The sequence below is a fragment of the Girardinichthys multiradiatus genome, chromosome 21 (assembly GCF_021462225.1).
Source record: "Girardinichthys multiradiatus isolate DD_20200921_A chromosome 21, DD_fGirMul_XY1, whole genome shotgun sequence".
NCBI classification, from domain to species: Eukaryota; Metazoa; Chordata; class Actinopteri; order Cyprinodontiformes; family Goodeidae; genus Girardinichthys; species Girardinichthys multiradiatus.
The window spans coordinates 33,310,188-33,325,084 of NC_061813.1; the positions used below are offsets into that span (position 1 = coordinate 33,310,188).

Consider the following 14,897-nt stretch of genomic DNA (forward strand, 5'->3'; position numbering starts at 1 on the left):
CTGGACTAAAAAATAAAAACAAAAACCAGAAAGGATGATTCTACAGTAAACTTTACTAGGTTAAAACTCTTTGGCTACAGATTGTTTATGTTACCAGTATCTCATGTGGTGCTCTTGAGTTTCTATTAGTTTTAAAAAGTGGTGGAACAAATTTAAGCTGCCATAAATAGACACACAAAAAAACCACCTGATTATCCCGGTGCTAAAAGTTCAATTTATCTAAACACAGTTAATATAACCTCCGGACTGCCTAAAACAGCCAGCTCTGTCATTATATATATTAATACTAATCTCTGTTAGTAATAAAATACAAAACGAGAATATAATCAGGTATAATATGGTGAAGTATACTTGGATTTGTCAGAGCACTATAGTTCAGGTTAAAAAAATACAACAAAGAGAACATTATGATAATTTCCTTCAGCAAGCAACTGATAAAATACATAAACTCTGCTCTGGGTCATCTGTGGAAACGTTTCAGTAACTTCTTCCATGATACTCCTTCATTAACAGTCTAAACCTTCACAATCCTTCATTAAAAGCACAAACTTCATTCCACATGGTGTGATTGCATAAGTCGTAGTAGCAGCGAGGAGTAAGAGGTCTATGAGGGGTGGAGGGAGATTTAGCTGAGTAGTTTACAAATGTAATTATCTCATAGAAGGGTCACACTGAGGCTAAAACACTAAATTACTTTATAAAGTTATCTTATGAAGCCCTAAAGCATCTCATGACATCACCTCAGCTGTATTTGCATCAGTGAGCCATCGGCGGGCTTTTATCTATGTTAGAAACTCAGAAATCTTAGTGTTGTTATAAAGGTTAGGAGTTAGGGCTGAAAAGCAAGACTAGGAAATGGGAATTAATTATCAGATCAAAGTTCTACACACTGATGGATCTTACATGTCGACAAAGAACATGAACGACACATTTAAGTGAGATTAAAAATAACTCCGTCACTTCTGCACCCTCCTGCTCCTTAATGCCTTACATGGACTGAGGAAAGTTAGTCTGTTAGACAGAAAACTTTTTCAGCTTCTAGTGACAAATGGCCAGCAGGAGGCGCTTGAAGTCACCGCCACACTCGTCCCGGATGGCGTCCTTCAGGGACACGTCGTACTTCTCCAGGTACATGTCTTTGATTGTCTCCAAATCATACTGTTGGGAAAAGGGAGGGAATTATCTATGTTGCATCGATTCAACGCAAAGCAATGATTTTGCAAAGATAAACACTCCAGAAAATCCTCCATTTATCAGTTGATTTAACAAATGTAATAATACAGTTGCATGTTCCAAAAACCGCGTTATGGCCCTATGACACACTAACCAGGGCGGCGTTTCATCAAGGTCGGCAGGAGCCCTCGAAGAAAAAAAGTCAGTTAGTTTAGCCCAAAACAAGTTTCCTATTGCTTATTTGCATTTCCAGTCAAGGGGCACTGGGGGTCCCCTGTGTTCTTCGTACTGTGCACACTTATAGAAAATAGTTTAATACAATGAGACTGCCTAATGACACTGAAGTTGGTATCTGACTCTGAAAAGATTCTTCATTATTTTGAAGACCTTGTCTCACAGAATGGAGAGGCTCACCCAAGGCTTCTGACCGCAGGAATCGGTACGTTCACACCCACGTTTGCCACGCAGCTTGCGTGATACCTGACCACAGGAAGAAAGTTTTTCTTTTTTTTTTTTTGGGCTAAGAGCTTTCCAATAGGTCTGACCCCAGAAAGGTGTCCCAGTCTCTGTAATCCGATCGCAAGCAAAAACGGCCCACTTGCATCAAGACCATAAATGGTGTCTTACCACTCCCCTGAGACCCATGTTTGCCATAGCAGACCCTACCAGGGGCTGAAGTCTCAAAAAAACACAGCCAAGACAATAGGGGTACTTAAACTTAAACTATTGAAGTCATTTCTATGGAAAAAGATCCTGGATAGTTCTGTACAAAGTTGAATGTCCTGGACAGTCTGTGGTGCAACGTGACGTTGGTGGATGGAGCGAGACATGATGTCCCAGATGTGCTCAATCGGATTCAGGTCTGGGGAACGGGGGGGCCGGTCCATAGCTTCAATGTCTTCATCTCGCAGGAACTGCTGACACACTCCAGCCACATGAGGTCTAGCATTGTCCTACATTAGGAGGAACCCAGGGCCAACCGCACCAGCATATGGTCTCACAAGGGGTCTGAGGATCTCATCTCGGTACCTAATGGCAGTCAGGCTACCTCTGGCGAGCACATGGGGGGCCATGCAGCTCTCCAAAGAAATGCCACCCCACACCATTACTGACCCACTGCCAAACCGGTCATGCTGAAGGATGTTGCAGGCAGCAGATCGCTCTCCACGGTGTCTCCAGACTCTGTCACGTTTGTCACATGTGCTCAGTGTGAACCTGCTTTCATCTGTGAAGATCACAGGGCGCCAGTGGCGAATTTGCCAATCCTGGTGTTCTCTGGCAAATGCCAAGCGTCCTGCACGGTGTTGGGCTGTGAGCACAACCTCCATTTGTGGACGTCAGGCCCTCATACCATCCTCATGGAGTCAGTTTCTAACAGTTTTTGCAGACACATGCACATTTGTGGCCTGCCGGGGGTCATTTCGCAGGGCTCTGGCAGTGCTTCTCCTGTTCCTCCTTGCACAAAGGTGGAGGTAGCGGTCCTGCTGCCGGGTTGTTGCCCTCCTACAGCCTCCTCCACGTCTCCTGGTGTACTGGCCTGTCTCCTGGTAGCGCCTCCAGGCTCTGGACACTACGCTGACAGACACAGCAAACCTTCTTGCCACAGCTCGCATTGATGTGCCATCCTGGATGAGCTGCACTACCTGAGCCACTTGTGTGGGTTGTAGAGTCCGTCTCATGAACCACGAGTGTGAAAGCACCACCAACATTCAAAATGACCAAAACATCATCCAGAAAGCATAGATACTGAGAAGTGGTCTGTGGTCCCCACCTGCAGAACCATTCCTTTATTGAGTGTCTTGCTAATCGCCAAAGATTTCCTCCTGTTGTCTATTTAATTTGAACAACAACATGTGAAATTGATTGTCAGTCAGCGTTGCTTCCTAAATGGACAGTTTGATTTCACAGACGTTTGATTTACTTGGAGTTGTATCGTGTTGTTTAAGTGTTCCCTTTATTTTTTTGAGCAGTGTATATTGACAGACCTCCTTTACAATTCTCCAAGTAAAACTCATAACTCTCCTAGACTTCAACTTTCTGATTGTTTATAGTTAATTCCAAGGCCGATTTTCACATGTTGGTACAAATGTTAACTTTATATTTACAACAAATGTTTGAGCTATACTCGAGTTTTTATTATCTGTATTGTCCAAAAAAAAACAACAATCACTAAAACAACAGGCGGATTTCAAACATGACAAGCAAGGATCAATTTGTTAGTGAAACCATACAGAACTAAATGTTTGTACGTTTTACTAATCAATTTACTGGTCTAAACCTAGGTTTTGACAAAACATGATTGTTGTTTAGCACCATTATGTTACCCTTTCCTCTGCCCATCGTCTATAGCTGCTCATCCTTCCAGAGTGGTGGAACAAATGGTCCACCGTCAAGCCCCATTATCTCACCATTTAAAAAAAAAAGTTCATCCATTAAATGTTTTACTTTTATTTTTACATAAAAAATGTTTTAAGAGCAGAGATCCTAAATTGCCAGACTTTAGTCAGACCCAGATCAGGTGTTAGATTCCTAAACCTTTTTACCTATCTTTGGTCATACTGTTTGAACTGATCCATGTTTATGCGTGAAGAAAGCAGCAATAGCTCTGAATGTCAACCAGTATAAACGTTTTTTTCAATACATACATGTTAGAACATAGTGGGGGCAAAATATTTGGTGGCAGCAAAAAAAAAGAGGAAGTGCACTTTAAAAATGTACACCTCTTTAAGCTGGGCTGTACGGTGGCGCAGTTGGTAGCACTGTTGCCTTGCAGCAAGAAGGTCCTGGGTTCAATTCCCAGCCAGGGGTCTTTCTGCATGGAGTTTGCATGTTCTCACCAGGTACTCTGGCTTCCTCCCACAGTCTAAAGACATGCCTGTTAGGTTATTTGGTCTCTCTAAATTGCCCTTAGGTGTATGAATGAGTGTTTGTGTGTTGCCCTGTGATGGACTGGCAACCTGTCCAGGGTGTGCCCTGCCTCTGGCCCATAGACTGCTGGAGATAGGCACCAGCTCCCCCTCAACCCACTATGGAATAAGCGGTAGAAACTGATTGACTGACCTCTTTAAGCTTTGGCTCCACCTGCTGGATATCAGAGCAATTACCTCAGAGCGGCAGATGATGATCCGAATCAGGGTGTCTTCATCTGTTCCTGCTCCTTTCATCGCTTTGTGCAGACGTCTGGCGAAGTAGAGCTGCGGATTTTTAGCCACTCTGACTGTGGGATAAAGAAAGGACAACATTTACATTTGACTGCTGGGTTTACCTTTCAGTAAACATTTTGAGCATTCAGAACCCTCCATCTTTCTTACCAAGTGCAGTGTAACATTTTTTCAGGGTTCCAGATGTCTCGTTCTCAATAGCATCCAGAATTTCAGTTCCAGAGAGCTTAGAGAGAGTAGAAAATGATTTGTGTCAGAACTAAAAGTGTCTCTTTGTCTTTACAGTATGCTTCAAACATTATAAAAATGATCTAAGATTTGGTCTGACATCTTAAGGGTAAAATGAGGAACTTATATAGTGCTGACTACATTTATTGGCAGCTTTGGTAAAGTTGTATGAAAATATGTAAAATAAATTCAGGTTTTATTTCAGCAGCTCAATCTCGGAGGGGACAACATGGTCCTCTTTTGCTCCTGCCCCAGTGCCTGTGCTGGTGTGGCGGGGATGGCCTGGGGGTCTCTGATGGCATCATGGGGGGGATGGCGGGGGGCTACCCCCCTTGGCGGGGTGTTGTTTGTGTGTCCCGGAGTAGTGGCCTCAAGTCTAATGGCCTATGGCTCCCTGGTAAGTCTGGCCAGCTACGCTGGGCTCTGGTGGGCATCCCTCTTTTTTGACCTCCCAGGGTCTAGCTCACCAGGTGGGACCATCCCTACCTTGGTCCTTCTGACAAGGGAAATGGGTACCGGGCCTGCCCTGCACGGTGGGAGATGGCAGTGTGGCTGTGTCAAGGGGGCCTAGTACTCTATATCACACCCTGTGCTTCTTTGTAATGGGGGCTGTTGCTCCTGGTTTCACTGACGACCTACCTCTGTGCGGGGCATATGGCAGCCCATCATATGGCTGCCCCAAAGGACAGCATATGATGCCTTGATGCTCTTGGGTGTTGTGTGTCGCAGGCCTTCTACCGTTCTTGCCACAACTATGCACCTCCAGGTGACAAACTCACACCCACTTAACACAAACACACTTATTCCTACACATATGCTAAACCACGGACACACAAATAATTCAAATGGTTGAAGGTCATACGAACTCAGGTCACTATTACATCAATGTGGCCCGTCTACTTTGATGCTGGATCCAGTCTTGATTTAATAAAGTTATTCATTTAATTAGGATCCCATCTTGAGACATCCTTTTTGTAGAGCAAATCTGCCTGGGCACATGCAGGCAACCAGCTTCTATATAAGGTAGGACTAAAATGCCGGAGGAGGACACACAAAAAAAACAATTTAAATTGGGAAAGGCAAGAAAACCTAGCATTAAAGACATGTGGACCTGTTTAAATATACCAAAGTTAGTGAACGAATACAAAAAAACGGCTTACCCGTATAAACGTGCTGAAATCTACAGGCAGCGCTACAATTAAAAAGTTTAAAAGATTTGGAACTGTAATAAACAAGACTTCATGAAGATCTATAATTATCGTGCTACTACACACAGCTACTACAGGATGGTGAAGGTAAAAAAGTCTCCAGTTACTCACTAGATCTACAGTAAAGAGTGGCATCTTGTGGTCACCAAGTCTCCCTGACAACCATTAGACGCTATCTACAAGCTAACTGGCTATTCAGGAAGCATGCCAGTAAAAAACCCTTTCTGTTCACTGGCCATTAAGATTGAGCTTCTGGACAGGAGGGTCTGGTGTAGACAAAGTTGCTATATTTGGAAAAGCATCTCATGCCCGTTGTAAAGTATGGTGGAGGCTATATGACCCTGTGGGCCTGTTTCTCTTCCAAGGGCCCTGGGAGCCGTTATAGAATACATGGTATCAGAACCTTTTCTAAATGCCAGGACATTTTCAATTAAAATCTGAGGACCACAAAATGTAACCTTCTTCCAGGCTTCCTGGCCAGAAAACCTGTGGGATGAGCTGAAGACACAATAGCATAAAAGAGGACCCAGGATTCTGGAAGATGGAAAGGTCAAAGATCCCTCTCTCCTGTTATAGGCTTCAACATTATGAATTGTTTGAGGAGAAGACTAAGTACATCCGGTTGGAAAACAGGGTGCAAACAATTTTGCCACTGCTGATACAGTGAAAAAGAAAAGTGTGAGATTTTGCTGCTGAGGAAAAGATTCATTCATTTTAAGATTTTTACACATCTTTTACTAAGGGAGCCAATAAATGTGGAGGAAACTTTACGCTGATAAGTGAACTGAAGAAGAGACGCTGTGTCATATTCGTAATGGGATTTGTTTTGTTGCTGCAGCTGCAAACACCTGTTCATATATCTTGAAGGTTGCCTGGAGCTGCAGGTAGTTCCTGGTGGCCAAGACGTAGCTGAAGGTGGATTCATCTGTTCCAAAGCGACCCTCACCGGCCTGCAGGAGACGAGCAATTATTAAAGCTGATCAGGGTTGATAAACTGCGTTAGCGTGAAGGATGAAAGTGTCACCTCGAACAGGGCAGTGGCATCTTGATCCGCCAGGTCCTCGTCCACCTCGTAACTTTCATCTCTGGTTCCCTGTAAGAAGAGGAGCTCTGCAGTGAGATCGTTCTGTCAGATATTAGATGACTCTGTCCAGCAATCAGAGGGTGTCTGGACAGATGCCAATGTGTGTGTATGTGTGTGCGTGTAAGTGTGAGGGTTAAGATGGGGCACAAGGGAGAGTGAGCTCAGTTTCACTGCATGGGTAGATGGGAAGAATTTAGTTACATGAGCAGAGTGGAAACTGCGGGCTACCTACCTGCAGCAGAGCCATGAGAAGGTTTCTAACGTCCCCGCTCGTATCGCTCTCTATATCTGCTTCCAGATCGCGCTCATGCACTACAACATCAAATGACAGAAAGTTCAGAAAGAGCTTTTATTATTGAGTTAATTGTATTAACTCATAACCAGCCCTAATTTCATGAATACAAGACGGGTACTTCTAAATAAGTAGAAAATCATAAAATAGTTCCAATATTTTTGTGACTCATTTTTAGATTTTTTAGGAACCAACATATATAGATTCATTACACATAGAATGAAATATTTCAGGCCTTTATTTCTAGTAATTTTGATGATACTGTATTACAGACCATGAAAACCCGAAATTTGGTGTTTCAGAAAATTACAATATTACATAAGATCAATAAAAAATTAAACAGAAATATCAGGTTTCTGAAAGGATGCACTAAATACTTGGTTGGGGCTCCTTTTGCATGAATTAATTTATCAGAGCGGAGAGGCATGGAGGCGATCAGCCTGTGGTTCTGCTGGGGTGTAATGGAAGCCCAGGTTGCTTTGATAGCGACCTACAGGTAATCTCCATTGTTGGGTCTGGTGTCTCTCATCTTCCTCTTGACAATACCCCTAAGATTATCTGTGGGGTTCGGGTCAGGCCAGTTTGCTGGCCAATCGGTCCCAGTAACACTGTGGTCATTGCAGCAGCTTTTGGTATGTTTAGCAGCGTGAGCCGGTACCAAGTCCTGCAGGAAAATGAAATCAGCATCTCCATAAAGATCGTCAGCAGAAGGAAGCATGACGTGCTCTAGAATTTCCTGGTAGATGGCTGTGTTCCCTGTGGACTTCAGAAAACCCAGTGGACCAACACCAACAGATGACGTGGCACCCCAAACCATCACTGACTGTGGAAACTTCACACTGGACTTAAAGCAACGCAGATTCTGTTCATCTCTACTCTGGGATCTTGATTTCCAAATGAAATGCAACCTTTACCTTCATCTGAAAAGAGGCATTTGGACCAGTGAGGAACATTCCAACTCTTTTCCCCTTAGCCCAGGTAAGATGCTTGTAGCCCATGTGCAGGATTCGTCTGTGTGTGGTGGCTCTTAAGGCACTGACTCCTGCCTCAGTCCACTCCTTGTGAAGCTCCCCCAAATTCTTTAATGGATTTTGTTTGACAATCCTCTCAAGGCTGCGGCTATCCTCGCTGCTTGTGCACCTTTTCCTATCACACTTTTTCCTTCCACTCAACTTTCTAAGAATATGCTTGGATGCAGCACTCTGTGAACATCCAGCTTCTTTAGCAACGACCTTTTGTGGCTTACCTTCCTTGATGAAGGTGTCAATGACTGTCTTCTGGACATCTGTCCAGTCAGCTGTCTTCCCCATGACTGCGTCGCCTACAGACCCAGACTGAGAGAGCATTTAGAGGCTCAGGAAACCTTTGTGGGGGTTTTGAGTTAATTGACTGTTTAAGATGTGACACAATGAGTTTCCAACATTTTACTTTTTTTTTTTTTTACAATATTCCGATTTTCTGAGACACTTAATCCTGGGTTTTCATCATCTGTGAGCCATAATCTTCTAAACTACAAGAAATAAAGACTAGAAATATTTTACTCTATATATAACGAATCTATATATCAGTTTCACTTCTGAAAGGAGTGATAAAAACATGCATGTTCGGTTAACTGGTTTCAAAGCTTTACAAAAAACTGATTTAAATAAGATGTCAGAACAGAAGTTGAATCAAATTAAACACTGAACAGAAATGCTGAAAAACACAAGTATTGACATGAATAATTTGTTCCAACAAGCCACCCAGACAGATGAGTAATAAGGAAATCAAACCAAGCGGGGCTCATTTCAGTTCATGATACAGTCTCTAGTGTTTCTTAAAGCAGCATGAAGAACTCAGGTGATTTTGTAAAATAACAGTACAATGAGAGACTGCTGGAGCAACACAGACTCCTTAATGTGAACACTTATAATTAACTAACTGTAGTGAGATGGGATGATGAAAACAACTGCTTTGCAGTCTATCATTAGATGATTACCACCAACAAGTAACTTTCTGCCTGCGTTACAAAGCCCCACCCTAAAAACTGCTTAGAAATCTGTATTAAATCAAATCAAAATCAATAGACAATAGACACAGATAAGCAATTTGCTTTTTTAAGTTGCTTAGAGTGCCTTGGACAGGGCTGTTCTTTACCAACAATCAGTTAGCTTCAGAGTTAAAGGGGAGGTTGGAGCAGGGTGGGTCCTGACTAAAGAAAGCTTGACCCCACAATACCCTGCGGATCAGTCTGAACAAGACTAATGTGAGCCGGAATGAGACACTCCGACTTATTTCCTTTAAAAGTTCACAATACAGTGACAGGAAATGCAGCAGGAGATGAACAGTTTAGTAGCTTATCTCAATATTCTGAATTATCAGAATGCACAACTTACCCTGAAAGTAGCATTCCTTAAACATGACGATGTCCTGTTGACAGCAAACAAAAATGCAGACATGTTTTTTAGAATCACTGATTAACTCCACTAAATATTAGCCTGCAGAGAGTGACTACGGTGGTTCTTAGAGCTGCACACACGTTATTAAAATGCAGGGTTCTGGTCATTTAGAACATCAGACTAGGAGAAATAATGTCAAAGATTTTCACACATTTGAAATGATATAAATAAATTGAAAAACAAACCAATCTGTTTGAAGGAAATAGCAAAACACCGGAAAAAATAATAGCTGCAGTAACGCGGTGTACATCCTTAAAGTAAAACTTTATTGACAGATATTTTGATTCAATTTCAGCACTCGGTCTTCCAAGGTGTGAAGAAAGGACACAAAAATACCACAGCGCATCAACACACACCACCATGTTTCACTGTTGTGAAACATAGAAGTGGAAGCAACATTTTTTCTTCAGATTGAACTGTTCCAAATACCGCAGTTTTGATCCAAAACCTTCAAGTATTTGCTTGAATGCTTCAGAGGATCATGTTGAACCCCACCACACATCCAAATCTTTAGATAGTGCCGCACTGAAGGTGCGACAGGTTTTGAAAATATGTTGCATAACAAAACAGCCATTTCAACAAAGGTGTGTAGGAGTCATTGTAAAATTTAAATTGCCAACTTACAGCGTTGGTGGCAGTGCAGAGGATTTCCACCAGGACGTCCTCATCAGTTCCCGGTCCTTTCATGGCCTTCCTAAGCTCCTTCACAGCGTAGACGATGGGCGGGTCAAGCATCGCGAGGATGGCATTCTCAAAATTCCCCGACAGTTCTCTCTTCAACACATCCACCAGTTCCTGCCATGCAAAAGAACAAAGCTTTAATCAATCAATTTGAAAACAAACTCAGAAATGATGAGGACTTCCTTTATCATTTAAAGCAGGCTGCATTGGAACAACATAGAACGGTTCTCACGTCGTCATATTTTTCGAAATAAGCTGCCTTGATTTCCTGACGCTGAGCTGCGCTGCGGTTCGCCAGGATGTCGATGATGGTCTGCTCGTCGGTTCCTGAAAGAAAAACCACACAACAAAACAGGGAAAGAAAATCATAAAAACTCAGGAACATTTTACAGAGCAAAATGATCCGCACCTTTAAACATTTCCACATTTTGTTGGAATAACCACAAACATCTGTGTTTTTTATCTAGGTTTTATGTAACAGACCAACACAACGTAGCGAACAACTGGGAGGTGGAAGGAAATTGGCACAGGGTTAAATTTTCTTTTTTTTTTTTGACAAATAAAAAACTTTCACTGCAGTTGGAGCTGCAGGTCTTTCGTGGGTATGTCTCTACCAGCTCTGCACATCTACAGACTGACTTTTTTTCACAACCACTTTGGCAAAACAGCTCGAGCTCAATCACACTTGATAAGGAGTGACTACAACTGTCAAGTCTTGCCACAGATTCTTAATGAGATTTAAGTTTGGACTTTGACTGGGCCATTCCATTGTAGCTCCGGCTGTATGTTTAGGGTCGTTATTCTCCTGGACGGTTAACTTCCACCCCAGTCTCAATCTTTTGCAACTGGTTTTACTCCAGGATTTCCCTGTATTTGGCTACATCCATCTTCCCGTTTTAACTGTAACCGGCTTCTCTGTCTCTGCTGAAGAAAAAGCATCCACACAGCATCATGCTGCCACCACCATGTTTAATTGTGGAGGGGATGTATGCTCAGGGTCATGTGTAGTCTTTGGTCTTTGCAACATATGCTATTTTAATATGCAAGCCCAAATGTAAAGGTTTGGTTTCACTGACCGGAACACCTTCCTTAACATGTTCCCTACATGGCTTGCTTTAAAGTTTAAGCAGAACAGTTCTTTTTCCAACACTGATTTCTTCTTGCCACTTCACCAAAACCAGAAATGTGAGGTATGTGAAAAATAGTTGTCCTGTCAACTCATTCTCCCATCTGAGCTATGGATCTCTGCAGCTCCTCCACAGTTACCACGGGCCTTTTGGCTGCTTCTCTTGTTCTCTAAAACTCTGAGGCCTTCACAGAACAGATGGATTTATACTGAAGTTACATTCCACAAAGGTGGACTCTACCTACTATTTAGCCAGTTGGTCGAACTGGATTTTATTCAGGGGTATCAGAGTACAGAGGCCTGAATAAAACTCCACACATTTCAGATTTTTATTTTTTTTATGTGTAAACATTTTACTTTGGAACATCATTTTCCTTCCAGTTCACATCAGTGTGCTTACTTATGTTTTCTCAATCACCTAAAATCTGAAGAAAAAACTTTGAAGATTGTTTTTATAACAAGCCAAAATGTAAAAAAGTAGTGCTCTGTATAACATTTATAATATTTCCAACCTACCGAACCCTTTGCAGGCTTTGCGGATGGCCTTGATGTCTGCCACCACGTCGAAATCCTCATAGGGAAAAACCGTGGGCTGCAGGAAGATAATAAGGTTGTTATGCAACAGACACTGATTGTATCAAGCTAATTATCAGTTGAGCAGAGATTCAAGACTGAATGAAGCAGCTGGCAGATGGTGGGGGGGAGGGTGGTTTAAGACTTTGGGTTGAGGAATTCGGACTCAAAAGTACTAAAGCAAAACTGTCTGGGTGCTAAAAGCAGTTTAAAACCCAAAAGAGGGCCAAGAAGAATTTGTTATTTCAAATTAAAGGCAACAGAAACTGACTAACACAACGGTTTCACTTTTCTTTTCTGTAATGAAAATGCAGGATGACATTTCAGCTTTTGTTTTTTCACAATTATTATTGTTTTTATTACAGATATTAATGAAACAGGAGGAATTATGGCTTAGAGACGTTAGGAAGGTTTCTGGATGAGTGTGAAAACCTATTTCCACCACTTAAAAGAATAAAAAATGCCACATTGTATGCCATGAGGGAAAGTTTTAAATCCATTATGATGAAAAAGTCTGAATTTTGAGTTTTGAACTCAACATTCTTACTTTATTTCATAACCACGAATTTGTATTCTCAATTATTTTGTATTAAAATGTCAAATGTCTGAATTGAAATCCTATAATTATGACCTTATATCTCATAATTATGACAACTTCTCTAAATTATAACCACGTTTCATAATTATGGCTTTTACATCCTAATAATGACTTTATGTCTCGAGATTATTTCTCATAATTATACCTGTATGTATGAATTCATAAATAGAACTTTATATATAAATAAAACATTTTTTAAGTCTCATAATTTTGACCTAATTGCTCATAATTATGTCTACTTCGTATTTATATAACTTCATTTATCATAACTCTAGGTTTTCCATAATTTTAATTAACATCTCATTTTTATTACTATATTTATTAATTTAAATATAATAGGCATGACTTTATGTTTTTAGAATTATGACCTTATATATCGCCTCAGTATGAACTTATGGTTGGTTGTAAGTCTTATAATTATGGATCTAATTCTCAAAATGATTTTATATAATTATAGCTAAATCTCCTACGTATATAGCAGGTTTTCTTTTTTAATGAGGCCTACGTGGAAAAGGGCCGGAAAAGCCTGAGATCTAAATGAAACACCCACGGGTGGGATACACAGACCCCACTCACGGAACGGGGCTGTGACGCAGTCTGCAGAGGAGTGGCCGTTTCCGACACGGCGTCTGTGTCTCGGTGGCCGTTTAACCCGTAAAGAAACATCACTTCTAATAAATCTGAAACAAACTCTTTTACGCCCTCAGTGCGACGAGCAGCTTACGTAAAAACGTAACATACACTCGAAATCTGTTGCGTCACTCTGCGCACTAGCAAAAAACCCGAAGGGTGACGGTTTAGATTACACTAAAACTGGGATAACTGAGGACGTTTTCAGGGAGTCAAACATCACAAACGGCACCTACTTGACAGTTGCCCATTTTTCGGCGGCTTCTATCCGGCGGTAGCGGAGGGTCTCGGAAGTTGGGAGCGGTCGGCGGCGGTGGATTTAATTTCTTGGGAAAACTCGTCCCCTTCTGAGTGCGACCCGAAAAGCAGTTGGAGCCGGAGCGTGACGTCACCGCGGACCGTTAACTGTTACGTTCCCACAAGCATGAAACCCTCAACTATCCCGTTATTTTTCAACCATATCTATACGAGTTACTAGAATAAAAGATCAAATGAATATACAGAAATTTACAATTGTAAAATAAAATACTATATTATGATTTATACTGTATGTAATAGCTCATTTTCCACATATAACATGGTGTTCTTGTACAGTAAAAAATAAATAAAAATAAATGAACAAATCCGTATGAATAAGTGTGCAAACCCAGAAATAGAAATCTTTTAGAAGCACTTTTTGACTCAATTTCAGCATTCAGCCCCCTTCAGTCGGAGTATATCGACATCTTGATTTGCCAACTCTACCCTGAAGAAGTTCTCCAGAGGCTTCAGTTAGTGAGGACATCTCTTGTCCACAGCCATCTTTAGGCGACATCACAGATTTTCCGTCAGATTTAGCTCTGGACTCTGGGTAAACCATTGCAAAACTTTAATTTTCCTTCGATGAAGTCATTCTTTGTTGATATGGATGTTTGCTTGGACTCACAGTGATAATAAATACATAAATAAGCTCTCTTTGTCCTTGTTTTGGGCCAAAATCGGACTTATATCTTGAGCTATGCACAACTTCACCTTGACAAAAACCTCAGTTACATCTGAAGAAAACTAACCCCAGAGCATGACGATGCCACCACCATGTTTCACAGAGGGTTCAATGTTCTTCAGGTGATGTGCTTATGTCCCAAACATACCATTAAGCCACAAAAATGCATATCTAGTTTAATAATTTTCTCACGTTAATTTTGGTAGATGTATAGAGATTCTAGGAGGTTGCTGTCTCATCTAGAAGACAATCAGGGGGGCTTCAGTGTTGCCCAGTTTTTGTCCCATTTTTTAATAAAGTTTGGATAAATGTCCAGTTTTTGTCCCTTTTATGGCAGACTGCCTTCACTGCAATGTTGTATAAATAAGGCTGTGGATTGAATTTTTTGGCATGTCTTGTTACTAAAACTTTACACTATGAGATCATTTTTATTCTTTGCAACCTATCTGCAGACTACAGCTGTAGCTAAAGGATGGAAATGACCAAAATAAAAGAAAACACTACTAGTACAGCTGAATTTGAATCAAAAGAGCTTTTTCTGTTCTACTGTCTTTAACTAACACATTAGATTTTTTTACTCGATCTGCACAAAAAACATGTCATACTATATGTGGCAGCACAAAAACCTGGCATTTTAACATGGGTGTGTAGACTTTTGGGAGCCACTGTATGTTAAAGTAAACCTTTTCTTTTGAGTATGTTTTATTTATCTGTTTTAAATCT

At 41.3% G+C, this 14,897-nt stretch overlaps 1 protein-coding gene across 1 annotated transcript; it reads right to left on the reverse strand.

The window, feature by feature from the left end:
• Positions 1–33: 33 nt before the first annotated feature.
• On the reverse strand, positions 34–13,586 carry anxa13 (annexin A13). Its single transcript, XM_047349880.1, has 11 exons — positions 13,429–13,586; positions 11,908–11,983; positions 10,498–10,592; positions 10,209–10,379; positions 9,522–9,555; positions 7,087–7,166; positions 6,795–6,863; positions 6,619–6,720; positions 4,485–4,560; positions 4,278–4,390; positions 34–1,158 (listed from the first exon to the last, which is right to left on the reverse strand). Exons 1-11 carry the CDS (start codon positions 13,441–13,443, stop codon positions 1,039–1,041), a joined length of 951 nt encoding a protein of 316 aa, XP_047205836.1. The 5' UTR covers positions 13,444–13,586; the 3' UTR covers positions 34–1,038.
• Between the last annotated feature and the right edge of the window lie 1,311 nt (positions 13,587–14,897).